The following is a 19,917-nucleotide window of genomic DNA, read 5'->3' on the forward strand; positions in this document are numbered from 1 at the left end:
TGACGACCGTCCCAGTCCCAAACATCACTCGATTGCTCATCCCGAAACCCAACAAAACCGCCCCCTCTCTGTTTTTGCAGTCGCCACCTCAAAACCCTGCATGGTGTGCTCCCTCCTGACCTTTAGAAGAAACATAAGACAAACTAACCACCCAAACCCGTTAATTAACTTACCTCTGCTGAGCATTGGGACTAGTTTTGATTAGTTTTCATGTAGAAATCTGTCATCTGTGAGGCTAGCAGTTCCCTGTAGAGAGTTAGTATGTTGTCAGTCCCTCCTTCGTTCATAATAACTGAAAATAAACCCCAGTTTTAATTCAGCCATTCATGTATTTCTAAGTAACAGCATCAGGTGAGGGGGGAAAATGAAAACATCGAACCCAGATGTTTCTGTGTGTAAGTGCAGGGATGATAGCTCCACATACATCCATCATATACTGTACATTACCTCAGTTTGGATTGGCTTGGTGCTCTACAGCATAGAGTATTTGTTTCACTGCAGAGGTTTCAGATGACGAACAGATCGGTCGTTTTGATATTGAAGTAGCATGTGGGATTTGTTAGGACAAAAGGGTAAGTTGTTGTTCCTGTGTCGTGTTTCTTTTTTTTTACTGGTTCCATGAAAACTGAGTTTGTTGGCTAGACTAAGGCAAAATAATCCATTAACAGGAGAGATAACTCTTGTCCTTGCCTTGTTCTGAGTATGTGCTTTTTTTTTCTTATTTTACATGATCCCTTGTGTGTACAACCATAAAGGCTAATGTTATTTATTGTTGCTATCGTAGGTTATTTATTTGTGACAGGACGACTGACCAGTTTTGTTGCATGGCACTTTATTGTCTTTATTGAGTTAATGTATTGTATCATTTACTCAGCTGTTTTAACCAAAGCATTACTTTCTTATTTTAATTCTTTCAAATCTTTGTCCACTGTGCAGTTGTGTTAGCAGACATTAAGGATGTTAAGAAATAGTTTGACATTTTGGGAAATACTCTCTACTATACTCATACACTTTTTTTTTTTTGCCAAGAGATAAATAAGAAGATCAATATCACTCTGTATGATCTGTATGGTAAATATGAAGCTCAGCTTAGCATAAAGCCTGGAATCATGGGGAAACAGCTAGCCTGGCTCTGCCCAAAGGTAACAAAATCCGCCTACCAGCACCCCTAAAGCTCACTAATTAACATGTTATATCTCGTATATCCCGATCTGTTCGATCCGTTAACTGAAGTGTAAAAAACAGTTGAGATTTTATGGGAATTTATGAGCCAGACTATTTCTTGCCAGGCACAGCGACTTTCAGGACAAAGGAAGATACAAATGAGATATAATGTGTTCATTAGTGAGCTTTAGAGGTGCCGGTAGCTGGACTTCAAATAGAGCCAGGCTAGCAGTTCCTCCCTGTTTCCACTCTTTATGCTACGCTAAGCTAACTGTCTTTGAGTGTACCATCTTATACTGATGTGTACCGAATTTCCCTCCGTCAGGGAACATTGGTTATATGCGTAACCTGACATGTTAATTTTGGCAAGTAAGCGAATAAGCGGATTTCCCAAAACGTTTCCTTAAACTAATCAATCATACATAAATTAACATAACATGTTAAATACATAAGGAGGACAACTGCACAGCATGTAGTTTTACTTTAATCAAATAAGCACTTATTCTGTCTGTTATGGGCCAGTCGAGTTACTACATCAAATAAGTTTACTATTTACGGCTCGTCTAGTAGCTAAATGGAAAGTTGTAATTGACCATGGACCTGTAATCTGTTGAAGGCAGTTGCTTTGAGTGGGCAAGAGCGTTGTCCATGCACCAGATAGTGCCTCCCTTTCTTCACCTCTTTTTTCTTCTCTCCCTCCTTCATCATTGTCTTTGACATCAACACTAAAGTTAGTTACACATGTCCACGATTAAGCTTTTATGTAGAGTAAAAGTAGATGCTATGGATCTTTTTTTATATTGATCATCTATGTCAATGTTTTGGAGAGTGAATATTATCAATGATGCTATATAGTATGTTGGTATAGCCTGTAACAGTGCAGCGTATATCTCATTATCATTGACTGTAAATGTTGCATTTAAAAGCAATCCCCCCTCTTAGCTTTTGTACTGTAGCTGCTAGATATTTGACAGCCTGATGCTTGCGTGAGAAACCAGTACAGTATGATTAGCCTGTTGTGTTGTTATGACTTTTATGTCCAGGGATGGTTTCTGCTTTTATCTGCTGTCTGCATTATACCAAGATGACCCCAAATGTTGGATTGAAATATTATCAGTAAAAGGAAAAGTTCAACCAAAAAAATACCTTGCCTTTGCTAGAAAGAATGTCTAAGGTACACATTATTATGAATTCGTATTGTGTTATTTGCAAATAAATGGACATTATCTGTATCTGTTTTCAGTCTAAAGAAGAACACCTTTTTATTTTGTAAATCTCTATCAAAGACGTGGTCAGCCAGCCATTTCGTCTTTCCCATTTTTCTCTTGTCTCGTGTTTGACTGGTCAGTGACTATGATCAGTTACTTAAAATCAGTTAACAGAAAGTATTCAGGACTCTGTACGCCACAGGCCAACCAACCTGTTGAGCAATGCAGACTAATACTTTAAACATCTGCACAAAATCTGGCCAATACAAAGGTTGTATTTCATATTTCATTCTAGATGTGTTGCTACCTGCGGCTTCTTTCATGTTTAAATTTATATTCTGTCTGTTTGCAAAGCATTAAATGGGATTATGTAATTTATTTCTGAATGTTTTTGGTCATCTTGGTATAACCAACTTTATTTGGTTTTTTTAAAAAGCTTATAGATATATCCTGTAGGTTGCTAGAACAGAAGACAAATGGAAAGTTTTATTTATAAAGTTTTGAAGGATGGATTATGTTCTTAAAATATATGCACAAAGCATCTTTATTTACTATGATTTTGTATGATAGTGTTTTAAGAATGTATGGAAAAGACTGGTTTGTGTTTTAAAAAATATTACGACCCTGTCCTAAAGGGAGGAGAAGGTTAGATTCTGAAACTGTGCCATTTTTGCTTCAGCAATCAAACCACCAACAACACTGCACCAAATTGCATTGATTTTCTTTTTGTTTACAACTGGCAGATGACTTGCAATGCTTCCAGCCCAAATAGTTCAAGGGTATCATGTTTAAAAAAAGATCAGTTTTAGTGCACTGACCAATAATTGTTGAAAGGTAAACGAGTTGATTATTTTATATTTGGCTGCTTTTTTTAACTGTCATAGCTCTGGATCAAAGCATGCAGGTCCACTTATCTTCTGCTGTACTCTGTCCCTCTCTCCTGCCTTACCGCTTGCTAATGACAACAGCTTTCCCCCCGAAGTGCTGCTTGTAAAGTATTGTCATTCATGATCCTTGTAATGACTAACTGGAAACCTTCCTCTTGGCTCTGTCTTGTATATAAATGGAGATTTTCTGTGTTGGGTCTCATCACACAGATGATATTAACTCTCTCTTCCTCTGTATACCATGATGAATAAGAATACTGGCCTGCTGCTTCGTCAAGTGTCACCCCAGAGTAAAGAGTGCTGATGAGGGATCAGTTTTGCACATTTCAGCTCAGTGTGGGTGAGGTGGTCATCGTGGACTGGGTAGATGATCCCAGGTCTGCCACTCTTGCTCTGAGCTGCTTGACAGAAGCAGAAACCAGCCTGTGATGAAGTCTTAATCTCAGTGCTCACGTTTATTTGAGTGTTCTGGAGTTCTTTCTCATGTCTGTGGACACGTAACAAAGGTTGTCAAGAAAAAAACAAGGAGAATAAATAAATGAGTGTTGAAACTTATGCAACATCGTAGTGTGATGTGTTTTACTGTTGCCTTTATCAAGTTTTGTTGTTCACTCTTGTCATTGCACAGTATGTACAGTCGGTACATATTATGGTAAATGGACGAGTAGATGTTTGCATTTCTGTGCTAGTTACAAGTTTGCAGCACTTGTAAACAGTAGTTCTTTTGCTGACAGAACAACCTAATAAATGGATAACATAATTCTTTTCTCATGTCTGTTGCATAACAGTTTGTGTTTTTGCTCAAGATGAACACATGTGCATGCCTGTGTGAGACTGTTCTTCTGCGTTTGTGCAGCCGTCCATTATTGATTATGCACTCACCATGTGCTCAGCTGCAGCAGGCCTGTCAGACTAATCCCCTAATAACGGAGCCAGAAATACTGGGCTTGACACAAAGGCCCTGGACTGAGTGAGGGGCAGCTGCCCCCCGTGAGGCACTGAGGTTACAGCAGACTATTGATGAACAATAACTTTGGTAAGAGAATTGTAGATCTTTTCTATGTAATGAGTGTTGAATATTTAACCATGTGTACCTGCCCTCGCTGTGTTTGTACTGGAGGTACACAGCTATGCAGCAGGCTAAACACACTTCCAATAAAGTTTGAAGACAGCGGGCCTTTGAAGTTTTCACTGGAAACAGTTGAGAAAAAAATGAAACTAAAAACAACTAAGACAACAAATTCAATGATAGTGATTACAAATCAGAAAAGAATAAGATACCATTAAAAGATTTAAACTAAACATTTTGTAAAAGTGAATTACGGTAAAAAGGAAACTGGATTCACAAAATATACACTAGAAACTGTCAAATTAGTTGGATTGTCTTTCATGCTAGGAAAAAAAGTATGAAGTCAAAGATCAACATTAGGTCCACCCAAGAAATACAACACAGTAAGGAATCTAGTAAACATACACATATAAGAAGTTTGTAGTAAAAAAGAGTAAACAGTTTGCCCAACAGTAAATTAACAGTTAGCTTAATTTAGAATGTTGTATTAGCAACACATATTAAACTCAGATAGCTAGGCTAGCTTAGTATTACATTTATAGCAAGTAAATTACATCAACAAATCACAAATAAACAACCACAAAACAGCTATAATAAGCACTAAAAGACAATGCTCCATTTGGGGAGTAGATAAAAGATGTGTGTCAATGTTTGCTCACTGATCTGACAAAATGGTGGATGTAGCAACGTTAGCTTAAAAGCTATGGAACTGTGCCAGCAGGGGTTGCTATAGAAACAGAATGTTCAACTGAAACCACCTCGTGGTGGCAGAATGATTAATATAGCCAACTTAAAACACAAAACTCCATGTTGCTCCAAAGCCAAAACTCTGTGTCACAACAAGTCAATAACTCATGCTACAGGAAGCAGTGGATGGAGTGTGACTGTCATCGTGTGTCATAAGTGTAAACACATACACATCTGAACACGTGAGGAGGTGTTCAAGCACAAGCACACACACACCTTCCCAGCCTGTGTCAGCCTACAGTATGTGCAGTATGTCTCCTACATACATTCACAGAGCTTTTGTTCTATACTTCAGGTGCAGGTCACCCTATCCCACATCTTTAATTATGCACACTAAGAAGGCCCCCCATCTGAGGTTTGGGTCCAGCTGATGCTGCTCCTTGGTCTTACTGTTTATTGGCTGCTCCAGAGTAAAGATACAACAGCTTCTGGATTTTCTGACTTATTATTTATTTTTTTTCATTATTAGTATATGTTTCATTTTTGCTATCATTTTTTGAAACCTGCATTAATCCACTGTTACATTGTTGGTGATTCCACAGTTTCTGGACCATATTGTAAGTACTGATTGATTGCATGCATACTGTATGCATTTAGATTATGATGACTGGAGGAAATATATCAGATCTAATGAAGGTTAGTTTGAATGAAAAAGTAGGAGATCTAGAACTTAAGGGGAAAGAAGTGATATATTGGCATATGACAAAAAACATTTTTATTCATTGTGAGGTATTTGCAGAGTGAAACTTTTGCTTCCATAACAACTATTTTAAGAAACAAAAAAACCCCACATAATGATGTCATTTGTATTTTGAACAGGTGACATTGTAATCTAACTTTTCTAGAGAAATATGCATACAAAATACAAATAACACAGCATTTCTGATGCTGCCTTCATATCCTCTATATTACAAAAATAACAAAATATACAATTGCCAGTAATCTGTGAAATTAAAACATCAAATGTGTTGCAAGCTTTCTCCAGTCACAGGTGGAATGAAGATAATACATAATAAGTGTATTTAACATTCAATCTTTCAAAATTATGGTAATGTGAATGGTGCATAATGCATTTACAAAGCTACCACTAACAAAGCGTCTGACTTCTTACGCTGCAGTATGCATTTAATTGGGAGAAACATTGTAATTGTCTGTGTAGTATTTAGGCTATTGAATGGCTTGTAAAAAAAAGTCCTGTGAATCAGTAAGGTTACCTGAAGCAGGATATCATGTCTCTCCAAGCTGTAACACACTTTCTCTTGCACTCTGTGTGGGCTACGCTACCTTCACTGACCAGGGTCCTGTTTCACCACTTCTTGTTGTTGTTCCAAGTACTACGAGCTGTGGCCTCTGTTCTTTACACTGAGCATGTGTGTGCCATCAAGGGGGTCTCAGTCTCTTAGATGATTACTTTGGACTCGTTTATACTCACCGCCGTGTGACGCTGTGTTTCTCATTTCTCTCCTGGAGGGATCTTTCTTTTTTTGCTCACGTTATTTGGTTGTCGTTACTGTATATTGTTGTTATTCTTGTTGTCATTTTCAGAAAGAGGAACTTCAGCTGCTTTGAGACTTCCGGACTGTGAATGAGCAGAGCCAACATGGAGAACAACAAGGTGACCAATCATCAGTGCAAGGACTGAACTAACAGTAGGAGACGTTAACCCGTCAAACACAGGTGTAACTGTGCTTTTCCTGCTATGACAGGTCAAAAATATCCTGTGCAGGGCTGACATTTTTTCAGCATCCAATGGGGCGCGTGACAGAAAGAAACTGGGAACTAGTCGCTTGAGTAAGATTGTCTGAGCAAAAAAGAGCAGTTGTTATAGAAGTTATTGAAAAATAAAACCCTTAGGACTATGTTATATTCTGACGATGTGTACTTTTAAAGGGCCATTTTACACAAATCACCAAACATCATCAATAAAAACACTTTGCAAATACTATTTAGGGTAAGTGGGAAACTACAGTTGAACTGTCCCTTTAAGCATGGCTCACCCCTGCTGTGTGTGTGTGTCCCCAGCAGCCAGTGAAGGAGGTGCTCCCCCTGCCTCGCCACCCTTCCCCACTTCCTGTGACCTCTTCCTCTCTGACCCCTGCTGACACTTTGAAAAAACACACCGCAGGCTCCATCCAGCATGTGCAGGTGGCCTCCTCAGGTGATTAACACAGAGACCACATATTTGTATGTCATTATTAAAATATTATTTAGGAATGTGACTACAATCATTATACAATGTAGGTAAATGGTATTTGTCAGCCATGTTACTTAGTTATGAATACTAGGCTTTATTATATGATTACATATATACCATATTTTACACATACCTGGTGCTTTTTGTTTAAAAATAATAGAACTATTGACTAATTTTAAAACTTGTTCATTGACCGTTGGCCTCTCTTATGTTTGTTTACAGTGGTGACATCGTTCCATCTGAAGCCTCCAGAGAGGGATCTCACCCTGATGTCTCACATGAAGTCTATTAAGTCTCTGAGGCAGGCCGGCTTCACCGCAGTCTTCACTGGACAAACGGTGAGCCGGCTTGCACAGCCTCAAACATAAAGATATAGAGCAAAATATGACACGAAAGGTCGCTGATATTGCCTACAAGATAAATGGGGAATAATTAACAAGGTGTAATACAAAAACAAAGGGTGCTGTGCACGGACAAAATATTTGATGTTTGAAGTTTGTTCCACTGCAAACAAATGCATCATAATATAGATCTTCACGTTTTAAAGGCAATGTGCATCTTTATTATGGCTATTTTAAAACGAGAACCCAGTAAAATCGTGTAGGTAATCCTTCAGAGGACAGACAGAGCATCAGGAAATAGACTGGTGTGAGTTTAGCAGTGCCTCTCTGACTGTCTTACATTGTTGAACACTGACAGAAGCTTGACAGTGAGGAGTTAGAGGAGGAGATACCAATCGTCGATGTGATCCTGGCTGACATCGACTCCCTGGTGCCCACTCACGATGAAGCTGGCCGCCCCATAGCAGAGTGGAAACGACAGGTGATGGTGCGGCAGCTGCAGGTCAGGCTGCAGGATGAGGAGGAACAGAGGAGACAGGTACTCCTCTGTGCTTTGGTGCTATGTGTGAATCTGTAGTGTTGTGTATAACTGTATGTGTACCCATGAGCACAAATCTACACAATCATATTGGGCAGGATTAGAAGAAGGAGAGACTGGCTCAAGTTAGTGGTCCTCAAACCAGTAAGTGAGCCCACTAGAGCCTTTGAGGGAGGTCACAAAAGTGGAGTGCATATAAAGTAGTAAACCTGATTGTTGAAGGAATAATATATAATATACAAAAGAAAATGCTCTGACGCTAGCAAGACTAGCACAAATCGGGTAAGCAAGAGTAAGGTAAGACTTTCCATAAAGAAAAAAAACTGTCAAATCCAAAGTATGAAGAAGCCACAAAAGACACAAGAGACAACTTGAGCTTCATGTCTCACCGAACATAATGAGAAACAAAAATAATGAGAAATGCGGTTCATGAAGTTCCTTTTGCATGCTTTGTAACAATTTTCCTTTAGTGCTGATGGATGATTAAATTAAACCAGCTTAATTGTTTTATTTTTCAGTCCATCAATCAAGTCCAGCACATAACACTCAGTAACACTGGGTCGTGTCTTCTCTAACTCTATTTCCCAAAATGTTGAATTATTCATGTTGTCTCTTTGTCCCTCTAACAGGACGTGACTAATGGCTACACACCAGTGGATGGCTGGAAGTACTCCCAAGCCCACAACGCGGTCTTGGGGCCCTTTGGAGAGCTCCTAACAGAGGATGACCTAGTGTACCTGCAGCAGCAGATCGAGACGGTTTCTCTGCAGAAGCGCTGCCAGGCCTATGAGCTGGAGCTGACCAGGCTGACCGAGGAGCTGAGGTCGATTTTACCTGATCCCATTGTGAACATCTCCCTTAACAAAGAGGTCCTACAACAGATGGACGCAGAGGGCAAAATGCAACTGGCTTTGCCTTTGTGGTGCAGTCGTGTCTCCGAGATTGTTAAGAGTATGTCGCTGCTGGTGACGAATCTGACCCAAAGCACAGAAGAAGGGGGTGAGAGGAGGATAATGGAAGGCATGATGGAGGAGATGAAGGGTTTGCAGGGGATACGAGATAGTTTAGGAATTGATTTAGGCCAGGGATTGATGCAACAGGGCCAAGAGACGGTGCCAGCACATGGTGAGACCTCTAGTGCATGTAGGATTCCTCATATAGGGATGGCGTCAGCTTTTAGCCATCGTCTGGAGACTAACAGCTACAGCAGAGCACGGAGGGAGAGGGTGGAGAGGGAGATCCAACAGTCTGGGGTGTCGGTCCGAAACCTCAGATCCAACTTTGAAGGTCAGATTGGTGGTATTTATCCCTTCGCTGGGGTTGTGAAAGGAGGCCAGGTAGTGTTTGGAGCTTCAGGAGTAAAGAACCAGAATGCCAACTCAAGCCTCAGGTGTGAGGTGAGCCGCTGTGATCCTCCTACAATAGTTATACCAGTGATGGAGACCACTAGCTTAAGGAAAGAGCGTATAGTGGTGCTGTTCCTGAGCCACTGGAAGAAATCTGCATATGCTATTTCAGTGAGAGCAGCGAGGCAGAGACAGGGACAGGAAGTAATGTCAGGGAGCGTGACGGGAGCATCGCCCCCCCAGAAAATCACCTCCATGTTTCAATTCTGCCAACAACGAGGTGCCGTGGACAAGATGCTAAACTCCTGGAGGAATAAACTAGAACTCAAAGATGCTCAAAAGTCCTGTTTGTCCTCTAACTCCTCACAAAATCCACCACCTCAGGTAACCTACTCCCCAGAGCAATTCCTGCCAGACGTGGACGGTGTTGCAGTGAGCCACGATAGCTTGACCCTTGACCTCTTCATGCTGGGGTATTTCCACATCTTGGAGCAAGAGCTCTCGCCTGAAGAGAGGAAGATGAGGCACCTCCTCTGCTTCGAAGTCTTTGACCACGTTGGCAGTTTCCCCTGGGAGAAGGTGAGGGACTTCCACAAGGCTGTTCTCCAGGAGATCCAGGCTGGGAGGCGTCAGTGGAGCGACGGCTTTGAGGACATCAAAGTACGCTTCTTTGGGGACTCGAGACCATGCCGCTGTCCATCGCCATCGTCACTGTTGTCAGATTACAGACTCGTGCCCAAAGTTATAGTTCAAGCTGCTACTCCAGACGAGTGCGGCAGCGACACAGACTTCTCTTGTTTCAATAATGAAGACATTTGTAAATATATTGACCGCAGCTTCGCTTTCTGGAAAGAGAAGGAGGCAGAGCTGTTTGATTTTGAACATTAGTATTAAGGTGAAATTTGGCATTTTTGCACAAAATGATGACATGTCTGTGTGTTTAATTTGGCTAACTGACGGGAGCTGAATAAAATGATGTTGAGAAGGTAATGATGCATTATTATTGCAAAAGTCAATTTGCTAATCATGTTAAGTACTACTAAGCATATGAAAACATGATGTGTTCCCTTAAGAAGTCATGGGCTGGCGTGCATTACAAACTGAGGGTTTCAAAGTTGGGGACATTTACCAGGCAGAGAGGATCTAATGAAAGACGTCATCTAATTGCATTATGGGAAGTGTAGGATCCAGGTTTTTCCTGAAGTTTGACTCATACGAGGGAGTAAAAGTCAGGATTTCTCTCCTTATCAATTTTCACCATTCTTCTTTTTAACTGCCTCCCTTAAGACCCCCAACTTAATGGAAATCCAACATTAAATAGCTGGAATGCCTGTTTTAGTCACAAAGCGAGTTTTTGATGGTTTAATGTTTAGAAATGTCAATGTCAGTGTACTGATTTGATTCTTCTGAATATCACAGGTAGTAACACTGTAGAATGAACTGTGAGCGGTGGAAGAAGTATTCAGATCCTTTAAGTATAAGTAACAATACTACAATATAAAAAATACTTCATTACAAGTAAAAGTATTGCATTCAAAAATGTATAAAGTATACAAAAGTATGAACAGTATCTGAAGTGAAAGGTTTCGTGCAGAATTTATCAGAGAAATTGAGTGAAGTTGAAGTGTAAGATAGCATTAACTAATTGCTAACTCCAGTTAAGTACAAATGTCGCTGTAATCGACCAAGCTTTTATTCACCCTTATGTAACGGTCATATGTTTATTAGCTTATATCTGAGACGTAAAAAACTGAGTTTTGTTTCAGGTCTAATAGAAAGGTGACGGATTAGAAATAGGTGAGGTCGCGCAGGCGCAGAAGCTCCCTAAACTGACAGGAGGATGCTGAGCTGCATTCCCATCATTCTGTGAGGAGAGGAGGATCCCCCTGCGCACCCACAACGGAGGAGACGCCGAGCGATAAGAACATATAAAATAATCCAAGTTGAGCTCTTTATCTGCCGCCATGTCAGCTGGAGGAGATTTGGGGAACCCCCTGAGGAAATTTAAACTCGTATTTTTGGGAGAGCAGAGCGGTGAGTCAGTTCTCGGGGAGGTTTGGGTCGTCCTGCCCTAATGCCAAACATGCGTATATGTTGAAGGCCATGTATGTAATCCTTGTTGATTTTGAAAGTTGTGGCTGAATCTGGAGGATGTGCTGGCCGGCTCTGGTTCATTTGACGCCCATGAACCTCTCGTCACAATCTGTGACTGAAGACAATTTGATTATCCGAGGAAGCAAAAAAAACCCCGCATGCATATAAATTGCACCTATGGATTAGATATAACCATTATGATCACTGAAAAATAGCTGCTAATTGTCCTGAACATCCTTGAGGGCCGTTCAGTTGTCGCAAATGGTCATAATTCGCATCATAGCAGGCGATATGAATTGGGATGTTTTTATGTGCTGCAGTGACCGACAAATATGCTCAGCCTGTTTTCAGATAACGGGTTTATTTCACTCACATCGCTCATTTCTCACATTAACAGTCCTTTATACAGTGTGCAATCTTTTTCTCCACCACTCGTGTTTTTCTTTTTATTATAGAGAGGATAATAAACAGTCCCCCATGTGTCAGTTAGGGACACACCCTAGGCTGGCGATGTCTGTAGCATCTCTAAACCTCGCAGTCTCCGGTTCGGTCCCATAAATAATCAAATAAAAACGGGGCTTGACAGCGCCACAACGTTATACTATTTATTCAATAATCCATCTATTCAGGGTGGGGATGACTGTGTGTGTGATTTGATGTGATGGCACAAATTCGGGAGGTGCTGATCGATAATGGTTTAGCGCTGTGAAGCTGCCTGAATACGTGTTCAGACATCAGACGTCCAGAGTGGCAGCAGAGGAGCACATATACCATAAAATACAGCAGCAGAACACACATAATTAGGCCTAATATGACCACAGCTGGACTGGTGTGTGTGTCTCGCGTTGTGATGCTTCAGTGTGTGTGTGCTGCATGTCTATGAGAAGGCTGTGTGTCGACCACGAGCCTCCCTGTGTGTTTGTGTGGCCTGTACTGCAATGTTGCTGTCCACGGTGCTGAATCGAGGCCTGGTGTGGCCACTGCCCATCGCTGGCTTCAGAACTACTGCTGTCTGCATTAGAGGACTCTGCCTGAGAGCCCGGGGCCTGCTGGAAAAGCCCTGTCCTCACTCCTGTGTGGATCTGATGTAAAATGGTGCTAAAGATTCGTACTGGGTGGGATGTAAATAAAAATCAAGCTCACTCGACTCACCTTGATCCTCCCTGAAGTCAGCATCCAGCTTATGAACGCTGCCAAATATGTGCAGTCGACTTAAGGATGGCCTTGTGTATTTTTGTGCACAACTTTTGCTTTCCTTATTGTTCATGGATAGCATTCCCCTCCTCACAATAAAACAGTATAGAGCTGAAACAATCAGTTCACTAATTGATCAGCTGGTCAACAGAAAAAATGTATAGACAGCTATTTTCATTTATTAATGTTCATATTTAAGTACAAGTACGTATATAGCATGGACCAATGCCACACACCACAGCATTTATAGCCTTACGTGGTTTTCAGTTGCGCTTCCCTAGATGGGCCAAAAGACTTAACAAGAAAATACATACAAAAACAGCACAAAACACATAACTTATTAAATTAATTATTTGACATTTCAGACTCAGCGCCTCCAGACTAAATGATCAAGCAACTAATCAAAACCTTTGAGTGATCATTGGATAATGTTGCAGCCCTAAACTCACTCGAGAGAAGCAAATGTGTGGGTATATTTATATTAATATTTTATGAAGATTTTTTTGAAGGCCTTTTCTTTCATATTTGTTCTAAGGTACATGAGATGGCTTATGGTTTTTCTGTCAATGGTTTCGACTCTTTATATATATTGAAAATCAAGAGATTTGTTCCTTCTTTTTAATTGTCGCAGTAATTGTTGGTTTGATAGTGGCAGTTGTTGAATGATGGAGGGCACATTCTTGACTGTGATTTACTGTCATTTCGTCACACTAAGGAACACAATGGGCGCCCATTTTCATATCATTATGCTGCATTTATTCAGGGAATTGTGTGTTCATGTGTTTATGATTCTTAATGATTCCTCTATGATCTTAACTTAAAATAAACCTCTCTGTCCTCTCTTCCAGTGGGGAAAACATCTCTCATCACTAGATTCATGTATGACAGTTTCGACAACACATATCAGGTGAGACTCGGACCAGATCCAGAACCAAAGAGATAAAAAAATATAGAAACTTATTGAGAAGAATTATTATAGTCATAATCCATGATCTGATGAATGATTATGGTTAATAACTGATGGTTAATAACTGATGATGGCGGGGGGAATTCTCCTTGTATAAACTCTATTATCCCTTTTCATTTGGTAAAAGCCATATTTTATAAACAATTTCTCTACCAACCATCCTCCAGTGTTAGAAGTGGAATAATGAGACTAATCACACAGCAGATCTACAGTACAATATATTAAGCCTTCTATGGTATAAAAGAGACTGATTAACAACTGAATAATATTACAATGAAAGCTTTTTGGCCTAAAATGCCTGCTTCATATACAAATTACAATCAGGTTCTATATAAAATAAGTTTGCATAAATGTTCTAATTTGAATTTTATCAATACAAGGAAATGTTAGAAAAGCAATATTAGGCTCTTAAAAAAGAGAATAGAGATTATTCTTTCCATTACCTCCTGTAGATGGTACATAACAAGTCTGAATGATTGAGACCTGAGGGCGATACAAATGAAATTAGTTTTTCGGTCTGATTCAATTTCGGTGCTTATTGGCTCTTTTTTTCCCTTAACAGCTTTTTTGAATTTCCCTTCATTTAAACAACGGTCAATCTGCTATGAACAGCAGATGGTGCAGGGAGACATTTAGTTTTTAAAGTCTGGGGAATACTGATGACTTTTTCCCTCTTTTGTTCTTTCTCCACCACAGGCGACCATTGGAATAGACTTCCTATCAAAGACAATGTACCTGGAAGACCGAACAGTAGGATGTCTTGATTAAATTGATTTAGAATTCACATGTAGATACCCATGTAAAGATGAACTGACGTATTTGTACGTGTGTCATTTTAGCCTGTCAACATCCTGAGTAAGAAATGTCCCAATTTCCACTCTGTTTCCATTAATCCTTGATTTGATTTGCTTAATTACTGCTCTCTTCACAGACTAACACGATTATTCTTAAGGTTATTTCTGCTAGTAGCTTTAGTATGTTGGCTTCTTGAGCCCTAAGAAGTCAAAGCCTTTCCCTGTGGATCATTTACTTTAGCTAGTGTTAATACTATTTCTTTGTCAGGATATTATGCTCTGTCAGCCTGCACATAAATTGATACTGGCTTATCCCTTTGGACGTGTGCTTACAAGGCCTTACATCTGTATAGTCTGCGTGTAGTTTGGTGGTTAACGTTGAAACAGCTGCTGAAGGTATGTGTTTCTGTGTGTAATCGCAGGTAAGGCTGCAATTGTGGGATACTGCTGGACAGGAGCGTTTCAGGAGCCTCATCCCCAGCTACATACGAGACTCTACAGTAGCTGTGGTTGTCTATGACATTACAAGTGAGCAGCAACCTGCTAATTGTACTGTAGTTGTACTCTATGCTGTCTGATTATCTGAAGAGGGACTATTTGTACATGGGATTTGAATACAAAAAAAGACTGGATATAAAACAGGAGTCTGGTCTCCACAGATGTGAACTCATTCCAGCAGACCTGCAAATGGATCGATGATGTCAGGACAGAGAGAGGAAGTGATGTCATCATCATGCTAGTCGGTAACAAAACAGATCTGGAAGAGAAGAGGTGAGTTTGTCAGGATAGTTCATTTAGCTACAGTTAATGTGGTCTTTGACGTGACGATATTTTGTTAATTGAACAGAAAGCATGTTGTTAAAAGCAACATGTCGGTGCTGAATACATTAGCCTTTCAATGTCGTGACGCTGAGTGATGGCCTGATTTGTTTCCTGCAGGCAAATCATGATCGAGGAAGGAGAGCAGAGAGCCAAAGAGCTGAACGTCATGTTCATCGAGACCAGTGCCAAGACCGGCTGCAATGTCAAACAGGTGATCCCTGCAGTTTCACCATATTTCACAGCATTTTGGGCGTCAGTTGCTCTCAGCTTTCTCTTGCCATTCCTGTGTCCCTCCAAGGTGATCGCGTCACCAACGTGAACAAATAACATTTCTTTGTGTCAATATGTGGAGGAGTGTGGTGGATAGTGTGCACATTCAACCATAGTGGGAGCAGGACAAAAGTAGCAACTGAACATTGCAAGTGCTACAAAATGGTACTGGAATGTAACTAAGGGCATTTACATTTGAGGTACTTGTACTTTAGTGTTTGATGTTACTTTATACTTCTACTCCACCGCAATTCAGAGGGAGATTATTTTTCTTTTTTACTCTGCTACATTCATCTGACAGCTAAGGTTACTAGTTATTTTACATTTTTAAAAAGAAAACAGATGATACGCTTATAAAATATGATGCATTCTAATAGATAAAACTACTCAACAGTATATAAATACTTTAAATGAGCCCACACTCAGCTGCTTACACATTAATACATAAGAAATAATACTACATTGTATACTTTTGATATTTTAGGCTGATTTTGCAGATAATAAAAAAAGCAACATATTCAATGCAGGACATTTTACTTGTAACAGAGTATCTTGTGGTACAATGTGTTATTGCTACTCTTATTTAGGTAAAGGATCTACAGTAAATACTTTCCTCCATCGCTGCTCAAAAATTGATTGATGCAACATGTCATCCTTTAAAAAATGACACCTCCACATACAATTAGGAGATCAAATGATTTATTCTGTATATAAAAACCCCCATAATATCTTCAAAAGGGGTTGTAGTCTACAGGACAAACATAATAGACATTTTTGCCCATTTTCAACCCTCCTACTCCTGCTGTCCTCTCTTGCATGCTCTCTACTTCCCTCCTCCTCTTTTTCTCCTCTCCGTACGTCTTTTTCTCACATTTCCTGATCCCCAACTCTCCCTCCTCTCCCCTCCTCTCCACCCTCCTCCTTCCTTTTCTCTCCTCCTAGCTGTTTCGTCGGGTTGCAGCAGCCCTACCTGGAATGGAAAGCTTGGACGACGCAAATCCTGAAGGCAGTATCCTTTACAGACGCTGTGACTCACAGTGCCGAGATCCAAACAGCCAAGAAATAGACATCTTATTTTTAATCTCTTAGTGGTTGTTGGCGCGTGTACAAACAGACCGCCCAGCCTACTTGTCTACTGAGGCATCAGCCATTAAAGCCTTTTATGCTTAATAGAGAGGAAATGCACAGAGCCAGGAAGGTAGGTTGGATGCACAGGTAGAGCACCACGTAGTGGATGTCTGGGAAGTGACAACCACTGAGGACGTGTGATGGAGGATGGATGTTTAAAGAAGGTGAGGGACTGATTGAAAAGAGAGAAACTTATCAACAAATGTGAATTCATTCATGAAAAAATATTAAATGAAACCACCATGCTATATTCATCTATCTGTTTTATCTATCTGCTAGCATTTGACTTTAGATTACCGCCCAAAAATTACAGTGCAACTATTTAGTATCAATAAAACTTACTGGGTACCTATAATGGACAAATATATACAAGGGAAGAAGGCAAAAGGTGAGGGAATAATGTATATTTAATAGTTAAGGGTAACAGTAATAATATTATCTGGTAACAAGACAAAAGGAATCTGACAGTATTATCATTGCATAAAAGATTACATTGTAAAAGGTTTCTTAAAATGGAGTACTATTATTGATATTGTGAGCATTATTGCTGCTTGGGAACAAAACAATAGGCTAAGAAATGTCTATAAAATAGTGTGTATGACTTTAACAGTTATGTAGTAAGATCTGTCTCACGATCAAAACCTCTGTTAAAGAATCACCTTTCAACTTTTTTTGTCCTGTTGTATCATCAGAATATTAAAGGGGAACTCCACCGGCAAAGGTCTTGTGGAGTTGGTTAGGTCTGAAGACTACAAGTTTGAAAAATGAAAGAAAATGTGATGGTGTGTAGTTAGAAAGAAGTGAGCTCCTCATCTCTGCTCGAGGCTAGCGGCTACTAAATTGTTGAACTACCCTTTTTAGTAGCATATACAAATCAGAAACAAACCTATCTGTGTTTTTGTGTTTTATACATGAACAACATTCAGTATAAAAACAATTGTGTACAATGAAAGTCAATATATTATATTTTACATAAAGGATGTTTTTGTTTTGTTTTTTCAGTAAGTAAAAGTGCTTATAGTGAGTATTTCATTTCGTTATTTGACTGTGACATGTCAGGTTTTAATATTTGATATACTTTTCCTTAACTGGATAATTCCCAGTGATCGACATCAAGCTGGACAAACCGGCGGAGCCCACTGTGCCCGAGGGCGGGTGCTCATGTTAATGAAATCGGACAGCTCCCTTCACACCATAGGCTTGTTGTGTTGCTTACTACTGGTTAGCTTCCAGTTGACTTCTCTAATTGGATATAGGAATGCGGGCCTTGTATCTGATTGGACAAATCAAATGTTATCTTTCAGTCTTGTTCAGTTGTAAAATATTGTATACTTTGTCAATATGTAAGTCACTGGAGGAGAAAAGGGATAAAAAAACAAAACAACCAAACACATGTTGAAATGAAAATGAACAAAAAAACAGTTTTGGAAAAATGAAAAAGGAGAAAAACGGAATTCTTTTCGCTGTTATGTTTTGTATTTTTTATATATAAAAAGGGAAAGCACCAAAAATGATGCCTAAACATAGAAGGAGAAGTAGTAGGGGGGTCGGCCATTTTTCTAGATGGCCGAACACTGAATGTCTGCAGCACGCATGCACGCTGATCTGATCTTTGACCTTTGACCTTTGGCCTGCCCTCCAGGGTCTCCATACTCTGGAAGGAGGTTGACTATCTTAGAATGTTTTATAGCATCTCTCTATAGCATCTCATGACAAAATGTATCTCATTTGATATTCCCACAAGAGTCAACTTCCAGTAGGTTCACCTAACAGTAGCTGTGAAAATGTGGCACTCTATCTCTCTATGGGTTTAACTTTTATAGAACAAACTGTACTGTGGTTAAAAAAAAAAAAAGAAGAAATAAAAAAGACTTACTATCACAACTCCCCCTCCCTCCCTTCCTCCCTCCAACCACCCCTCTCCTTTTCCTCCTTTCCTCTAACCCTCTCTCCTTCCAGTCTCCCCATCCCTCCATACCGGTAATACACATATAACGATCCACTGTAATGCACTGCACTGTATATAATAATGTAATATGTATGTTGTGAACGTCCCTCTGTAGAAGTGGTCCTTGTTCACCAGTATGAATAATGTAATAATGTTTAATGATTAATAAATTACAGATTAAAGGGCTTCACTCTCCTAACCATCAACATTTACCTGGTAGCAAAATGGTCTACTCTATTCAATCTTGGATTTCATTTACAGTTTTATTGATTGAATCAAAAAATGTTACTTCTTACACGCAGTTTTACATCCCTGTCGATTTTAAAATCAACAACGTGAAACAGAAGAGGGCAGGTTTTTGGTAAGATTGAACACAAGCAGGTTTTTATGTCTTTAAACACATCACCACTTACATTTTAAAAAGTAATTAACAGAAAATTTACAGCAGTAAAATATATAGCATGTTTTTAATTTCATGAGAAAATAGGGTTTGGAGTGAAATGGTAAAATAGACTTCCTTATTTTAGAACAGGAATTTTAATGTAATCTAAGAAACAATATTGACTATAATTTCATAAGCTGTATGTTAGTATGTTAGTAAAATGGGGGATGACCCACACAGCAGAGAAAGTTAAAGGAATATTTAACATTTTGGGAAATACGCCTTTTTACTTGTTTGTTTAATGAAGCTGGAGCCAAGAGACTGTTAGCGTAGCTTAGCATAAATACAAAACAGAGGCAGTTGTGTGAGATAAATAAACTACCAACCTGGGTTGGCCAAAATTGGGTAACTGCAGACTGCCTACAAGCAAAAAACCCCTAATGCAATGGCTGTATTATGTTGCAAAAGGTTCTTTGATTTTGTGGTTCCTTATTGAACCTTTTTATGCAGTGTTGCCAGATTGGACTTACAAAAAGTAATATATGTATATATATAGAAGAAAATAATCTGCCCTATTGCCTCTGGTCGTCTGTTTTATCAGTGGCAAACTCAAATAATTACAATAATGAATACATTATAATTGAAGTCATACAGTAAAATAATTATAATTAGATAACGTTACATTTAAAGTAACACTCACATGGACAAATGTAAGTTTTTATAAGTCTTTTATCACAGAGCTATGACAGAATAATGATAAAAGTTGAAACTAATAATTATGATAAACTGAAATGACATTTGGTTGGTTGTCATCAGTTATCAGT

The 19,917-nt window shown here is 39.5% G+C and overlaps 2 protein-coding genes across 3 annotated transcripts; both read left to right on the forward strand.

Moving 5' to 3' along the window:
* The first annotated feature begins 6,660 nt into the window (after positions 1-6,660).
* espnlb (espin like b) lies at positions 6,661-10,382 on the forward strand. The gene is made up of 5 exons (XM_070919670.1): positions 6,661-6,690; positions 7,101-7,233; positions 7,492-7,607; positions 7,969-8,148; positions 8,778-10,382. Exons 1-5 carry the CDS (start codon positions 6,661-6,663, stop codon positions 10,380-10,382), a joined length of 2,064 nt encoding a protein of 687 aa, XP_070775771.1.
* A 1,076-nt stretch (positions 10,383-11,458) lies between these two features.
* Positions 11,459-17,931, forward strand: LOC139296412 (ras-related protein Rab-6B-like). Of its 2 annotated transcripts, XM_070918812.1 has the most exons (8): positions 11,459-11,528; positions 13,631-13,689; positions 14,446-14,499; positions 14,966-15,071; positions 15,203-15,314; positions 15,483-15,576; positions 16,578-16,644; positions 17,867-17,931. In XM_070918812.1, the coding sequence occupies exons 1-8, from the start codon at positions 11,459-11,461 to the stop codon at positions 17,929-17,931; spliced, it is 627 nt and encodes a 208-aa protein (XP_070774913.1). The 2 variants fall into 2 exon arrangements, with proteins under 2 accessions (XP_070774913.1, XP_070774914.1); XM_070918813.1 differs by lacking the exons at positions 14,966-15,071; positions 15,203-15,314; positions 15,483-15,576.
* Positions 17,932-19,917: the final 1,986 nt, after the last annotated feature.

This window comes from Enoplosus armatus, chromosome 14 (assembly GCF_043641665.1).
Source record: "Enoplosus armatus isolate fEnoArm2 chromosome 14, fEnoArm2.hap1, whole genome shotgun sequence".
In the NCBI taxonomy this organism is placed as follows: domain Eukaryota; kingdom Metazoa; phylum Chordata; class Actinopteri; order Centrarchiformes; family Enoplosidae; genus Enoplosus; species Enoplosus armatus.

Bases quoted from the DNA above. Each gene is read 5' to 3' on its own strand.
- LOC139296412 (XM_070918812.1), top strand. From the start codon at position 11,459: ATGTCAGCTGGAGGAGATTTGGGGAACCCCCTGAGGAAATTTAAACTC. The intron at 11,529-13,630 runs GTGAGTCAGTTC...CCTCTCTTCCAG, and splicing joins ATTTTTGGGAGAGCAGAGCG to TGGGGAAAACATCTCTCATC. The intron at 15,315-15,482 runs GTGAGTTTGTCA...TGTTTCCTGCAG, and splicing joins ACAGATCTGGAAGAGAAGAG to GCAAATCATGATCGAGGAAG.
- espnlb (XM_070919670.1), top strand. From the start codon at position 6,661: ATGAGCAGAGCCAACATGGAGAACAACAAG. The intron at 7,608-7,968 runs GTGAGCCGGCTT...GAACACTGACAG, and splicing joins CAGTCTTCACTGGACAAACG to AAGCTTGACAGTGAGGAGTT. The intron at 8,149-8,777 runs GTACTCCTCTGT...TCCCTCTAACAG, and splicing joins AGGAGGAACAGAGGAGACAG to GACGTGACTAATGGCTACAC.